This window comes from Natrix helvetica, assembly GCF_964273705.1.
Source record: "Natrix helvetica genome assembly, chromosome: 11".
Classification (NCBI taxonomy): domain Eukaryota; kingdom Metazoa; phylum Chordata; class Lepidosauria; order Squamata; family Natricidae; genus Natrix; species Natrix helvetica.
The window spans coordinates 19,994,974-20,011,483 of record NC_138562.1 but is presented as its reverse complement, the minus strand read 5'-3'; the positions used below and the strand labels follow the sequence as shown (position 1 = coordinate 20,011,483).

Below are 16,510 nucleotides of genomic sequence, written 5' to 3'. Positions count from 1 at the left end.
AGACAGTTGGAGTCAACATGAATGCTTAACATGTGGCAGAAGTTCGTTTTAGGATCTGACCTAAGAGGTCTTCTCCTTCAAGTCTTAGGCTACATAAGACATTTGTTGGACTCAGAGTGAGAAGGGTGGCTGCTTGATGGTTTGGCTTATTCTCTTGTTAAAATGTGAGCCAAATTGTGAGGGACACCTTCTGCCGAGTTTTGTCTGGACTGGCTGTCTGGACCATTGGCTGGCTGTGGGAGCTGTAGTCCAATTTATCTGGGCTGGTTTGATGGTGAAGCTATTCTAATTCTTCTTCTTTAGGTTCAGAATCACAAAATATGAGACACAGATCTTTCCCGTGTCTCCTTTCTCAATGGCCTTCCTTTCCCAAAATCAAGGCGGGCCATCTTTGTAAGTTACAGTGGCGGTGTTGGATGGAACTGGGCAGGTGATAGTCCCAACGGTGGATCTCAAAAGAGATCCCTCTGCCACCCTTGGTGAGATCTCTTGCAGAAAGGATCAGGAGCCCGATGGTCAGTTTATGTCAAGGGACCAGTCATAAGAAATGGAGCGGGGGACAGCTGATTGATGGTTTTGGAGAAGACTCAAAGGTGGGGAAGGTTAGACCAGTCTGTGGATGAAATGATCCATGGAACTCATGTGCAGGAAAAGTGGTACCTTGGGTGCAGGAACATATAACCAGGAGCTCACTCTTATTGGTACATCTCACATGCGAGCTTTCAAGCTGCCTTAACGGGAGGGGAATAACGTTATGTTTCACTGTGGTATTATTTGTGTGATGGTTTTGCAACCCACATAATTGTATTGGATGCCCAGATTGGTACTGGCGTTAACTTGGTATAAGTCAATTTTCACAAAATGCCAGGCTGATAGCCACATTGTCAAATGTCCAGTGTGAAAAATTACAGTCAGTTTTCCTCTTCTTTGCTGTTCAGAATTCAGCCACGCTAGGTTTTGTTTTTGTTTTTTGCATTGTATTTCAAACATGCGCAGCGTTTAAAAACCAGCGGACAAGTAGAATGTGAAGAACTTCACCCCCTTCGGTTGGGGCTTTTTAGACCGTATTAGTTTTTTTTTTTTTTTCTGTTTCCCAAACTATTTTCTTCCCTCTTCTGCTGCCCACCAAGTAATTTCATTTTGTGGGGAAGAGGACGCTTCTAAAAAGAAAAAAAAATAACAAAAACTCCTTGTTTTTTTTTATATTTTGAGGTTGGAAGAACATGATTTAACCCAGGGAATCATCACATTTTGCAGAAGATCAGCAAGAATGTCCATGTTTTGGGCTTTAACAAAAATCAAACTGGGGTGGTCTCCTTCACCCAACCCTATGGCATGATTAAAATATAAAAGCTAGAGGGGAGCAGACTTGCTGCGAAAGCATCCGTAAATCAGCCTTTTTCTTTTCTTCTAAAGAAGGAGCAGCCCAACACAAACATTTTTGAAATCTCCCTCAGAGGAAAGAAACACCTGGGGGGGGGGAGCGGGAACCCGAGGTGGCTTTGCATATTCAAGGATTTGCATATTCCAGATTTGTCATAAATAAACAAAACCCCAGGGTGGGGTTCATTTGATTTATTGGTATGCCATCTTCCACGTATACACGCAGTGAGAGCCACCTCTCACCACCTGTCCCTAAGCGATCTGCAAATAAAAGCAATCTGCATGCATGCTTTACAAATAAATAAACAAACTGGGCTTACGAAGGGATTGGAAAAGAGGAAGGGCTACGAGGAAGAGAAATCTGGCTTTCTTTAGGTCTCTCTCTCTCTCTCTCTCTCTCTCTCTCTCTCTCTCTCTCTCTCTCTCTCTCTCTCTCACACACACACACACACACACACACACACACACACACACACACACACACACACACACACACCGGTCAGCCTGCACACACAGAAGAGCCAGTTCTAGGTTTGATGGAAACCACAGGCTGTTTTAATTGTTACGCAGCAACGGAATTTGCTATCCAGGGAAAAAGACATCCTGGAGCTCCTACACAGCTGCCCTCCAAGGAGAACAGCTACATAACACAAGTGTCTTCAAACCCCTGTTGGCCACTGACTGAGGGATACACAACTTTTATTTTTAATTTCCCCATGGAACAGCCCTGCTTGGAACAGTGGACATAACTCCAGGTTAGGTTATAGTATAGTCTAGCCTTTATTGTAAAATAAATACAATGAAATTGGTTATCTCAAAGGGTGTGGCTTTCTTCCCTTCCACCTCCCCCCCCCCCAAATAAAGCTGGACTTTCTTTCTTTGAAAACGTTTCGCTTCTCCTCCCAGAAGCCTCTTCGGTTCGAGCTGACTGGTGGGGAATGGAAGGATTTATGTTCCGCCAACAGGACTGCAAAGAATATAAGCCTTTCCATTCCTTACCAGTCAATTAGAACCGAAGAAGCTTCTGGGGTGAGAAGCAAAAGGTTTTCAAAGAAAAAAAACCTAAGAAAGTCCAGTTGACATTTGGGAAAGCCGCTTTGGGACAACCGTGGCCTGGATGGCTGAGAATCACTGTAGGCAACCAGATTGTCATTTTAAGTGGATTGCGACTAAAGAGATGTGATGCCGTTACATCCCTGGCATATATGTTATTATTTGTCCTTTTGGTCCTGTGAAACCACTTTTTGGAGTCTTTGCGGGGCAGGAGTCTTTGATGGTTTCCAGAAGCTCTTTGTAAGCGTGGGACCCTCATAAATATTGATGTCTTAATCCTGCTCTCTTCCTTAAGTGTACACCTAAAGTGAATTGTACTCTGGGGTGGGAATCATATTAACGGGGGTCGCTTGGTCAGCGAGCAGATTTTGCAAAGCAGGTTGTGTCTGTTCAGATCTTGGTTAGGTGATATGGGAAAAAGTTATTTTCAGTGGTTTGAGAATAGAAGCCACAATTTCTTTTGACTGGAGTTGACTTGTGCTTTCCTAATTGGGCATGAGTTTTGATCTAAGACAGCCCCTCATGCTCATGTCAAACTAACCGTGATGTATGCCTTGGCGGTATTTTCTGGAAGGAGTTTTCCTTTGACGTTTTACATGAGGGTGAGTCTACATTTTTCGTTCGGCCCTCCGAGGTCTTTGGGGTATTTCTATAGATTTGGTTCAAGGAGGACCTGTCAGTTGCTTGTTCCAGCAAGATTAACATCGTGGTGGTGTGCGAAGAGGTTTTGTGATTGCGCCATGAGATGGTTTCCATCTTAGAAGGACCATGCCACTATTGGAGCATGGATGAATTTCCACAGCTTGGGGAAGGTTGCGTGCAAATGTTCAGACTCTGAGTTGAATGTGGTCAACAGCCAAAAAATATTGAAAAGATTATCAGGTTTCCTGACCAATAGGAACAATCATATCTCGTGGACAATCCTAAAAAATTTATTCTTTGAAGTCGCGACTCTTGAGTTTTTGGACATGACCAATTTTACTAAAGTCATGGTGGCTCTTAAGATTTTATCGGCCAGGGGTTCACAGCTACTCTATAAAAGAGAGGTCTTTAAACTTGGAAACTTGGCAACTTTAAGACTTGTGGACTTCAACTCCCAGAATTCTCCAGCCAGCTATGCTGAAGTCCACAAGTTTGGGGACTCCTGCTATAAACAATCCAAATGGTTAGATTCATACAATGCTCTGTGCCTCAGACAAACACTGATCTGTGCCATCACCTATCCATAGGCTGGGAGGCCATATGTGATCAACTAGCAACTATTTTAGCAAGCCTGTTTCTCTCTTAAAGAATCTCAGATCGTAAAAAAAAATATGTTTCCTTCTAGCTGGTGCCATTCTAATTTTAATAGAAATCCAGGTTTTGTTCCTTCAATCACGTAAGGATTCAATGTCAGCCACAGAATTTTATAGCCTGCAAAGCTCTTGCTGTCCAAGGTGCTGATTCTCTCTCTCTCTCTCTCTCTCTCTCTCTCTCTCTCTCTCTCTCTCTCTCTCTCTCTCTCTCTCTCTCGTCTCTCTTTCTCTCTGTGTCTCTTTGTCTCTCTCTCATACACACACACGAGAGAGAGAGAGAGAGAGAGAGAGCCCTCTGTCTGTCTATCTGTCTGTCTGTATACAATAGCTATCTTGTCCATTTATCTACCTGCCTATCCTTCCTTATCTATCTATCTATCTATCTATCTATCTATCTATCTATCTATCTATCTATCTATCTATCTATCTATCTATCTATCATCTATCTTATCCATTATCTACCTGCCTATCCTTCCTTCCTTCCTTCCTTCCTTCCTTCCTTCCTTCCTTCCTTCCTTCTTTCCTTCCTTACCTAATTACCTACCTATCTATCTATTCTGTCTACTTACCTACCTACCTACCTACCTATCATCTATCTCAAATCGTAGGAAAGTTTCTAATCCCATTTCTTTCTTCTTGGGGGGGGGGGGGGAGCCCAAGGTAAAGCTTTTGGCCTGCTTGCACCCGACATGAATATGACAACGGTTTCCAGCTCCTCACCTTTCCTGCTTGTTTGTTTTTGTTTCTCCAGAGCCACAGCTGAAAGGCATCATCACAAAACTTTACAGCCGGCAAGGATATCATTTGCAGATGCAAGCAGATGGAACCATTGACGGAACGAAAGAGGAAGAAAGCACATACAGTGAGTATATTGTTAGGCACACAAGAGCCGGTGTGGTTTGTTTGCACAATCTGCTGGTAGTCCATATGCACGGGTGTTTTTCGAAGGCTGGCTCATTTGGAAGGAACGTCATCGCTGCGTTCATGTTTGTTGTTCCACCTTCCACCGGAGAGAAACACTTAGACACGAGATAAACCTGCAGAGGTAGCTCTGTGTCCTGCAAAAGTGGCCCAAATGTGATCTCCATGGACATCTATGGATGCATTCACCCTCGGTTTATTTTGGGTGTGGCTTTTAATGACCCATTCAGGAAAGCTTCCTTTCCCATTCCAGTTTTACCTGACTTAAAAAGCAAACTGCTATAGTCACTGCAGAATAAGGAGAATTAAATGCTACCACTTATGTGGTGGTGGTGGTGATGATAAAAGCAATTAATCCTGGTGGCCATTTTGTTTCCATAAATCCTGAGGTTCCCTTCCATTTGTCTCCCTTCCCCTTCCGCTGTGTTACGGTGCGCAACGGAGCATTCGTACATTTCAGTAAATAGGACGTGTATGAATTGGGGGGGGGAGGAATAACCTTTTGAGTGTGGCAGTGCACAGATGAAGAACCGATTTCAATTCTTCCCCTCCGATGCAAACCTTCATTTATGCTTTCAAAAAGAGAAGCTTATCGTTCTCACCCAAGTAATACATGGCGTGAAATAGAACAGTCTGCTTCTGGGTTTCTGAAATTTAGAACAGAGATAAGATGGCCATCTCTTCTACAGACACACACACACACACACACACACACACACACGTTTCAATTTTTTTTTGCTCTTCTGTTCTCCAGTAAAGATGACAGTGGCATTTCAAAGAGGCCTGTCAAATGCTCCTGGGAGTCGGGGAGGACTAAAACCTTTTTTTAAAAATTTACCTCTTCAAAATCTTGGTGCGTCTTATACTCCAGTGCGTCATATAGTCTGAAAAATATGGTATTTAAGAAACGCAAGATGTATTCTATCGTTAACTTGATCCAGAAAAATTCCTTAAATTCCCAAGGAGATTCTTTGCTTATGCAACCCCAAAAAGTATCCTTTTCTTTCTTTCTTTTCTTCTTCTTCTTCTAGCGCAGTGTTTCTCAAACTTGGCGTCTTTAAGTCCTGTGGACTTCAACTCCCAGAATTCTGGGAGTTGAAGTCCACAGGACTTAAAGTCGCCAAGTTTGAGAAACACTGTTCTAGCGGCATTACAGCTTTCCCCGTTTTCCCAGGGCAAATCTGGTTTTGTTTCCACAGTTCAGACCAAGGGGCTAACTTTATTTTCCTTTTCTTTTCGCTCCTAGCTTTGTTCAACCTCATACCGGTGGGCTTACGTGTTGTGGCTATTCAAGGTGTTCAGACAAAGCTGTATTTGGCGATGAACAGCGAAGGCTACTTATACACATCAGTAAGTCTCTGTTTTGTGTCCGTTTTTCTTCTTCTTTTCAATGGGATTGTCTGCCTTGCGTTGGACCCCGAAAGAATAAAGGTAGCCCTCAGCTTACGACCCCAAAATTTCGGTTGCTAAGTGAGATGTTTGTTCAGTGAGTTTTGCCCCATTTTAGGACTTTTCTTGCCACCGTTGTTAAGTGAATCACTTCTGTTGTTAACTCGGTGACACGATTGTTGAGGCACTCTGGCTTCCACGCTGGTCAGAAGGTCACAAGAAGGGATCGCGTGACCCCCCTGGGACACTGCAACCGTCATAAATGTGAGTCGTTGGCCGAGTGTCTGAATTTTCATCCCGTGACCATTGGAGAGGTGGCAATGGTGCTAAGTGTGAAAAGGGGTTATAGGTCACCTTTTTTTCAGTGCTGTGGTAACTGCGGACGGTCACTAAATGAACTGTCGGAAGTCAAGGACTACCTGTAGAAATTGGACAATCACTTGATCAGGATGGTATAAGCCCGGGATGGTGAACCTATGGCATCCATGCCACAGGCGGCACACGGAGCCATTTGTCAGGGCACGCAAGGCGCTGCCCTGTCAGCTGAGTTCAGCCTTTTTAAAAGCTATTTTTCGCCCTCCCCAGGCTCCAGAGGCTTTATAGGAGCCTGGGGGGGGGTGAAAAGAGCCTCCCCCACCCGGAGGCCCTCCAGAGGCTTTAGGAGCTTCCCTGAAGCCTCCGGAGCACAATAAACCATCCCTATGGGCAAACCGGAAGTTCAGGAACGGACTTCTGGTTTGCTCGTAGGGTCATTTTTAGTCTTCCGGAGCCTTCAGGATCCCTTAAACCGATCTTAAACCGAGCCTACGAACAAACCGGAAGTGACTTCCGGTTTGCTCGGAGGGTCCTTTTTAGTCTTCCGGAGGCTTCAGGGAAATCTCCTGAATGTCCCTGAAGCCTCCAGAGGGCCTCCGGGGCAGGGGGAGGCTGTTTTTGCCCTCCCCAGGTTTCTATAAAGCCTCTGGAGCCTGGGGAGGGCGAAAGAAGCATGCAAAAAATGGGGGGTCACGTCTGTAGTGTGTGCATGCACACTGGGGGGGTGCATTGCATTATGGGTGCGGCACGCCCACACACGACCCCCCCTGCGCTCCCCCCACTTATGGCACGCGAGCCAAAAAAGGTTCGCCAATGCTGGTATAAGCTATAAGGTGTCTTGCCTTGAGCAGGGGGTTGGACTAGAAGGCCTCCAAGGTCCCTTGCAGTCCTAGGATTACATGTTCTGCGTTCTAAATTCCATATTTCTTTAGGAAGGTTTAGAGCGTGCCTCTACATCTTAGTATATTTATCTGGAGGTTGCAAAAGGCTCCATTGAATTAATGTTGAATCCCTTGCTGTGAGGTTGACTTTCCTGCTCGCCTCGGGTGAACTGTGGGAATTTAAGGGTAACTAAGCAGGAAAATGTCATAATCTGATACGAATATTATTTTCACTTTTTTATGGCTGCGAGTTATGACTAAAATAAGCGCCTACCACGGTCAGAAGAAGGAGATATTAAAGAGATTTGTCTGATCAGGCTCTGACAGGCTCCATCCAGACTGGCAATAAGTAGATTCGAGGTCTGCTTCTGATCTGATATTCAAAAGATATTTTGTGTGGCATTTGATCTTGGGATTTTTCTTCTTATATGTTTAATAAAGAACATTCAGTCATCTTTACTTGATGATGGAGAAAAAGGGGAAGGAAGGGAGGGAGAGAGAAGGGAAGGAAAGAGGGAGGGAGGAAAGGAAGGAAGGAAAGAAGGAAGGAAAAGAAAGAGAAGGGAGGGAGGGAGAAGGAAGAGATGGAAGGAAGGAAAGGAGGGGAAAGGGAGGGAGGGAGGAAAGGAAGGAAGGAAGGAAGAAAGAGAGAGAGAATGGAGGGAGGGAGAAGGAAGGAAGAGATGGAAGGAAGGGAGGAAGGGAAGGGAGGGACAGAGGAAGAAAGAAAGAAAGAAAGAAAGAAAGAAAGAAAGAAAGAAAGAAAGAAAGAAAAAAGAAAAAAAGAAAAAAAGAAAGAGAAGGGAGGGAGAAGGAAGGAAGGAAACATCTTTAAAGAGTTGCCTTTCTTGAGATATTCAATTCATTAATTAATTTTATGGGTGACTTCTGAAAAAAAGCACAATGAAGGGCTGAAGCCTGAAGCCAATAAATCTTGATGTTGCAAATGTCGGCTTAAGAAATTTGGTTAACGAGTGCTGTTCATCGCCCACTCAGCCATGCCTGGCTGACCATTGGCTCTCCGGCATCATCCACCCCAATCTAGCTTGCGGTGTTATAAAGAAGGCGGCAGGGCAGGTTTGGGATGAATTATTCATGGCATCTTTTCGTTTCTGGAGAAGAAGCTAGCCTTAAATTACAACCAGGAAATATGAAAGCTGGTGTCGTAGAGTTAACGTGTTGGACGAACCTCAAGGAAACCTAAGCTATCTTTAGCTACTGAATTCCCTGGGTGATTTTGGACCGATGCGACTGACTGTCTTCTCGGCTCAACCTAAATCACCCAGAACAAAAGGCAGGGTCAACTCTCATGAATAAATAGATTAAAATAAAACTCATCGTCCCCATCTAGCCGGTCTCTCTTTGTCGCAAGATCTCAGCAGAAATAGCCAATGGCATCTTTGGTCAGCAGATGTTTTCTCCAACAACCTGGCTTCAAATGAGCTTTTGTGGGTAAAAAATAAGACTTTGATTTGGCTTAGACACAAGTGTGAGTCCCACGTAAGGGGGAAGACAATCAGGGCCACCGAGGCAAGTTCAGAGAAATGTTTCGGATCCTGCCTTGGACTGTGATGTTCAGATGTCCTTCAGAAGGGGTCGAGCTGTTTTCCAAGGCACCTTTGAAGGCCAGACAAGGGATAATGGGTGGAAACTGTTCAAGGAGAGATTCAACCTAGAAATAAGGAGACATTTTCTGACCGTGAGAACCATCAACCAACGGAATAGAAGTTGCGTTCGGAAGTTGTCAGAGCTTCATCCCTGGAGGCTTCCAAGAAGAGACTGGACTGCCACCTGTCAAGAAATGGTGTAGGGTCTCCTGCTTGGGCAGGGAGGTTGGACTAGATGACCTACAAGGTCCCTTACAACTCTGTTAATCTGTCATTAGAAGTGGCCTAAGAGCCGAGGTGGCACAGTGTTTAGAGTTGCAGTTCGGCAGTTCGAACCCCACCAGGTTCAAGATTGACTCAGCCTTCCCTCCTTCCAAGGTGGGTCAAATGAGGACCCAGATTGTTGGGGGAAAGAAGCTGACTCTGTAAACCGCTTAGAGGGGGCTGTAAAAGCACTATGAAGTGGTAGATACGTCTAAGTACTATTGCTATGGCTATTGCTATTCCTAAAACAGGGAATGTCCCCATCATTCGAATGAATGATTCCAGCACCGGATTTTGAAGCAAACCATGAAGGAAGGTGGTGCTGTGGTTATCTTTGGAATCTTGCTTGTGACCTTCCCAAAGGCCCAAGAGTTGACCTCGGCCACCTGAACAAAACTGTAAGAACTTGCTTTTCCTGCCCTAACCTTGTAAGTCGAGTGAATTGCAGAAAAAGCATTCTAATAAATAAAAGATCTCAGGGGTGAGTTGGAGACTTCTAAAGAAGCATCCGTCTTCTCCTGCCGAGTTGGCTAATTGGAAGAATTTCTCCATTCGGTGTTCCGTTCCGATGCTTTGCTTTGTTTGCGCTTCGCCTCCCATGCATCACAATTACAGGCTGGGCGAGGAGCCTTAGCGCTGGGGAGGGTGAGGAAGGTATAGGGTGGGGACAGGTAATCCAAAACAGTCATTTCCCCAGAATCTCTGATCTCTAAACAGGCTGGAGGAAGTCACTGCGACAAGCATGCGATCCGATGGATGCGTGGGTGGGTGGCCGGAGACTCAGTCGCTGACCTTTTTAGGTTGGCTAGAAATTTCTTCCTTCTTCCGCACGTGGCAAACCCCCAAGGGTTTTTTTTCACACAATTGCGTAAGAAATCTACACAGAGAGGGGGGGGGACGTGCCGTTTGGTTGGCCAGCCGCTGCAAACTCTTTTTGGTGGGTGCATGAGAACTGGAGGCAGCAAAGCATCAATTAAAGCACCTCTGCAGTGTGGATTGAGGGTGTGGGTGTGAGTTGCTGGTCTGGGCTTCCCTGCATTTAAAAACAAAAAGGAAAACCTGTCTTATCTGTAATTAAGTGATCCACAAGGAAGACAATTTTAACAGAAACTTCTCCCTGATTCCTTCTCTTCTCCTCTCTTCTCTTCTTCTATATTCTATTCTATAATTCTAGTCTAATCTAGGCTTCTCTTGTCTCGTCTATTCTACATTTATTTTATTTATTTATTTTATTTATTTCTTGGATTTTTAAACCGCCCCCTCTCCCAAAAAGGGACTCGGGGCGGTGTACAGTCAAATGCAGATAAAAATACAATAATATAAAACAGTTAAATACATTTGGGTGGAGGAGATAAGGCTGTACAAGAAATAAATATACCATAAAAACCCTAAAAACATCCCCAATTAAAATACCCAAACCCAATTAAAATATATCCCCAGGAGGTAAAACTAAGAGAGTGCCAGGCCAGCTGATTGAAATAGGTGAGTCTTTAATTTTTGACGGAAGGAACGGAGGTCGGTGGTAGTTCGAATATCAGGGGGGAGGTCATTCCAGAGGGTTGGGCCCATCACAGAGAAGGACCTACTCCTAGGTGTCGCCCGCTGGCATTGCCTAGCGGACGGCACCAGAAGGAGTCCCTCCCTGTGTGAGCGGATAGGTCGCAGGGACGTGTGTGGTAGGATGCGATCCTGCAGATAACTAGGTCCTATACCATGTACATTCCCTTTCCTTCCATTCTATTCTATTCTTCTATATTCTCTTCTCCATTCTCTTATCTTATCTTATCTTCCATTCCATTCTTCTACATTCTATTCTATTCTGTGCTGTTCTATTCTTCTGCATTCTCTTCTACATTCTATTCCATTCCATTCCATTCTATTCTGAATCCTATTCTTGTCTTGTCTTGTCTATTCTACATTCTCTTCTCTTCCCTTCCTTTCCCTTCCATTCTATTCCATTCTCTTCTGTTTTCTTATGCTCTGTCACAATACCTCTTAACAGCTTACAGGTAGACAATAAAAGAATAATGTAACCATCTGCAGTGCAAAGAGTCTACAATGTTGGGAACATTTCCCTTTTTAGACTTTTCTTTTTAATCCAGCCTTTATTGCTTTATTAACTCAAGGCAGTGAACATACCTAATCCTCCTCCTTTATCCTGTTTTCCCCACAACCAGAATCTTGTCAGTTGGGTTGGACTGAGAAAAGAGGGAGTAACCCAAAGTCACCCAGGGAAAGGCAGGACTAGAACTCACAGTTTCCTGGTTTCTAGCCAGGTACTTTTTGTTGGTAGTCCAAATTTTTGCGTGGGTGAGTGCGTGCGTGCGCACACACACACACACACACACACACACACAGACAGCTTTATTTCTTGACTCTGGGAGAAAAGAGTAGCAACATAACCCGATTGGAAATCCAGAAATCTCTGGACTTTTTCAGATAACCTTTGGACCCTTGTTAGTATAGTTAGTTTTGAAGATTGTGTGTTGCCTTTCCCCCACTACCTCACCCTTTGCCAATAGCAGCTCTCCACTAGCACAGAGGCCCAAAGAGGACTATCAATACAGAAGTTGTTGTGCCTCGTGCCATCCCTTGGGTCGATTAAAAAAAAAAAGTACCCACGACATGGAATGTAATTGCCAACACTGAAAATTCCCCCTGGGCCCTTTACTTGACTTCAGTTTTACTAATCAGCCTAAAAGCCAAGGGAAAAGCAGGGAAGTTTCTACTCACGTATAGAGACAGAATAGATTCCACCCCTCTTGGCTGCCTGTGGATGGGTAGACTACAACTCCCAGAACCCCCATTGGGATGGCCCACTGGGAGAGGGAGGGGAGGCAAAACCTAGGGGCAACGTAGTTGGAGAAAGAGCTGATTGGGAGAAAAAAGAGAATAGATCCCAGCCCTGTAGGGTAGACCAGATCTAGAAACCAATGTCTTGTGTTCCAAATTACTTTTTATTGTAAAGCTGTAGTAGCACAATCAGAACGACAGAGTTGGAAGGGAACTTGTAGGTCGTCTAGTCCAATCCCCCACCCAAGCAGGAGACCCTACACCATTGCTGACGGATGGCTGTCCAGTCTCTGCTTGAAAGCTTCCAGCGATGAAGCTCCCACAACTTCCGAAGGCAACTTCTGTTCCATCGGTTTATTGTTCTCATTGTCAGAAAATCCCTCCTTATTTCTAAGTGGAATCTCTCCTTCATCAGTTTCCATCCATTATTATTCCTTGTCTGGCCTTCGGGTGAATGGTTGACCTTGGTACAAAACTGTCCAAGGGCTGAAGATTTTCCTCTGTTCTTCTGATGGGTCTATGAAATTCCTCCTCTCTTCTTCCTCCCCTCTGCATTTGCCAGGTTGTCACCGATTCCTTTGAAGGGAAAAGCAAACCATTTCCTTTTTAATCCTCCCTTCCTTATAAACCCTTTTTATCCATATTGAGTCTCTATGTTGTTCTCTCTTCTTCTTCCTCTTCTTCCTTTCTTCTTTCTTCTTCTCCTTCTCCTCCTTCTTTTTCTTCTCCTCCTCCTTCTCTTCCTCCTCCTCTTCTTCTTCTTCTCCCCCCTCCTCCTCCTTCTCCTCCTCCTTCTTCTCCTTCTGCTTCTCCTCCACCTCCTTCTCCTTCTTCTCTTCTAATGAGATTGATATCCATCCAGATAACACATCTTCAGTTTAATGAAAGCAGCTGAGTGGCACAAATTTATGCCCTCTGAAATGCTATAAAATTTTGGGACACAAATACAATCAGAACCCCATTTCCCTTCTCCTCCTCCACCTGCTCTTCCTCCTCCTTCTCCAAATTCTGTCCAGTTCTGCTTTTTAATTGAGGAGTAAATAAAGGGGTTTGGAAAAATGATAAAAATGCAGAATGTATAGCCGGCGTAAAGAAAAAAGTAGATTCTTTTTTTTTACTTCTTCTGTCCTAGCTCCATGACTCACCAGCTCACAACTAATGGGCTGGAGATTAGAAGTCAACTCTGCTTCCATTCAAGCTGAACTCCTAAACTTCATACTCACCACGATGTAACCGCAATAAGAGTGGTTGTCACTGCCTTGTTTGGAAGATTGTTTTTTCCAACTTCCTTGTTGCTGTTTCCACATCTGAGTCAAGGTCAACCAAGCATTGTCACCTGTTATAAACAAATCATAGGGTTTAATGTATAGAATGTCATACCACGAGAAGGGGGGGTGGGCTTACAGCTAATCGTACGGCAATTTGGATTTTTTTCTCTTTTTTTCCCCTTTTAAAAAAAATATTTTTAATTGAACAGGTTTTTTTCCAATTTTCAACACAATTATCATCTTTGCAACATTTCGACATCGTTACACCTCCATTATACCATTTTTATCCATACATGTGTACATATACTTCTTTTATACATTTTCATCTACTAATATACTCATTTATCTACAATACATCTTATATCCATACATAGGTACCTATATTTCTTTTATACATATTACTCTACCAATGTACTAATTTATATACAATACATCTTAATGTCAGCATTCCAAATAGCATCCAAAATTAAATTAAATTAAATCTATATATGTGTACATATATTCCTCTTCTACATATTAATCTGTTAGTGCACTATTTTATATACAATATATCTTTCATTTTCCCCCATCTTATTTATGCGGTTTTTCTAATTATTTTCTGATGTCTTAATCTTTCTTCCCTTAATGCTTTCTTATTCTTTACATCTTTCCTCTAGCCATTTATACCATATACCCCTTTCCAAGCAGTAATCAGATTCTCCTTTATCTTTTATTTCTTTTGTGAGCCTTGGATTCTTTTCAGTGGCTTCATCTATCAAAGTCCATCAGAGGGGAGTCATCATGAAACGGTATAGGGTTTCCTGCCTAGGCAGGGGGTTGGACTAGAAGGCCTCCAAGGTCCCTTCCAACTCTACTATTGTATTGTATTGTATTCCATCTTTTGGAAAGTGATGGCGAGGTTTGACAAGTTTAACATCAGGACAGCCTAGAGAAAATGAGAGGAAGGGGGAAAATGGGTTGATCTGAGGATGGGAAATAAAAACCCTACAATATTGTATTGTATTATAAGTTTTGCTGGGAAAAAATAATAATTGCAGCTTTGGAGAAATATGCCTGCCAGGCTTTTGCAAGCTCGGAGAAAGTTTGATGAAATTGACTAATGAATATAACCCCGTGATGTGACAAGAACTGGATGGAGATTGATTCATAACTTAAGATGCTGCCAATGTCTAAGAGATTGAAGTGGGAGGGAGGGAGGGAGATGGAAGGTGCCTGAATGGAAAAAACTCTGAATGTTGTGTGTCTCTGAATATAAGTGAGTTTGTGAGAAGTGTTTTCCCTTCCGTTTCATGTTTTTCATTCTAGTTTTATGTTCTTCGGGTTTTATGTGTTACTTATTTGCTGCCGTACTGCTGTCTTTTTTTATCATTTTCATTAAGAATTTTCAACAAAAGATTAAAAACGAACAAGAACGAATTCATACAAAGGGAAAACGGAACAGGAGAAAAGAACAAAGGAAATGGCAAAAGGACAGAAAGGAAGAAAAATAGGAAAAAAAATACCTTCCGATTTTCTTTATAGCAATTACAAGTACAAATGCAAATTTTCTTCTTACTTGGTGCTTATAAAAATAGTCTTTCTTGGCATCCAAGGCTCCTATTAGGGTTGGTTAGATCTTTGCTTTTTTTTTTTTTAGCCACAGTAGTTTTATTTCTGCGATTTTTTTCCAATTCTTCCTCTTCTGTTGTGTCCAAGTTCTAGCTGTCCATTATCCAGACTTCTGTTATCAACAATTGTTAAGACTGGGGTGTGATGTGGCAGGTGCCGGTCCGTTTGAATTCCAAAATCCCAGAGCACCTTAGCTTCTTTGTTTTCAATTATTGTGTCTATTTTGTGGTTGTGCCTGTTCTTGCTTGTAGGCAAGTGGTATTTCTTGCAGACCTTGTAATCCACCATTGTTGCTACTTTGTCACGCTGCTGCTTGTAGTCAGTCTGTCCGATCTTCTGTTGCAGCAGCCAACCAGGTGATCCACTGTTTCACCAGCTTCTTTGCAGAAGTGGCGTTTGTGGTTGTCTTAACTCTAGCTTTATAGGCATTTGTTCTTAAGATGCTGTGCAGTCAGTGTCAGCTCTTTTGTGATGTTCTTCGATGTTCCTGCTCCTCGCCATTGCCAGGTCTTGTCATTATCTGCATACACAACAAGGTGAAATCACAAATACCAATTCTTTAGAGGATGTTGGCCTTCAAATTATTCCCAAGAACCAATCTGGTATCAAATTCTTCCCAACAATTTAGGATGTTCTAATCTATCCGTGTAATTTATGGACGAATGCAAGCAGTGTGTCCTTTTGTGTCAATGATGATGATGATGATTCCTTGCATGGTGTTTGAAGAAAAGAAGCTCTCCCAGGAGGTTATCCCCCTCCTCTCTTTTCTGCTGCCAGCTTATTCTGAGAATTTCAAGTTGCGTTCCTTCCCACCTTGCCCTTGTTGTTACTCACTCAGAACAGGAAATGAAAAGCAAAGGACAGCTTCAAATTAATCAATCACTCTTCCACCCATTCCTGTTGTTGCTCCAAGACTGAAGACTGTTGGCTTTGAAATGGTTCCTTCAAAACAAGAAACTTGCATAAAGGCAAACCAAGATTCCTCAATGAGTGAGAACAAACCCAGATTTGGAATTCTAGATGCACCCCTATTATTCTGTAGGTGCCAAGAGTTGTTTTGGAGATGGGAACTCTTTTAGATTGATACCGTGTTTCCCTGAAAATAGGACCTTGAAAAGGTCTTATTTTCAGGGCACTTAGTCTTATTTTTGGAGAGGCCTCATTATTTTTGAGGTGCAGGAGGCAGCGAGCGTGGTCACCTCGTGGCTGCTGCTGTGTTGCAATATTTTCAGGGAGAGCTTATTTTAGCCCATGCACTCCAAAGCCCGACTGGGCTTATTATCCAGGGAGGTCTTATTTTCAGGGAAATGGGGTAGCTGATTAGAAGGGGTGTGTTTGAGGGATGGGGGCAGGGGTGAAATCAGGGCACCTCCTCTCTTTTAAAATGAGATGGCTTTGGCTAGCTTTTCCTAACTGGATCCTTTCCAGGTTTCCTGGCCAATTCCTTTAATCCAAGATGTCTCAGTGTCAATGGGAGTTGAGAGAACTTGGACAGTGCTTCTTAACCTCAGCAGCTAAGAAGCGTGGACTTCAACTCCCAGAATTCCTCAGCCATCAAACTTTAAGAGATGTGGACCTCAACTCCCAGAATTCCCCAGCCAGTACGTGGAAATCCACATCTTTTAAGGTTGCAGATGTTGAGAAAGAGCTATAGGAAGTTCTTTCTGGAATGGGAATGCCTGGACTTTTGCTTTACTTCCAGGGAAACACCCTGCACAATATTTTTTTTCTCT

General features: G+C 43.3%; 1 protein-coding gene across 6 annotated transcripts in view; it reads left to right on the top strand.

Moving 5' to 3' along the window:
• Positions 1–16,510, top strand: part of FGF13 (fibroblast growth factor 13) — a 101,635-nt gene that overhangs the window by 76,253 nt on the left and 8,872 nt on the right. For all 6 annotated transcript variants that reach the window (XM_081963833.1, XM_081963829.1, XM_081963831.1 and 3 more), the window contains 2 exons: positions 4,483–4,593; positions 5,899–6,002. In XM_081963833.1, coding sequence (XP_081819959.1) covers positions 4,483–4,593; positions 5,899–6,002 — 215 coding nt within the window. The remainder of the gene's footprint in view (positions 1–4,482; positions 4,594–5,898; positions 6,003–16,510) is intronic.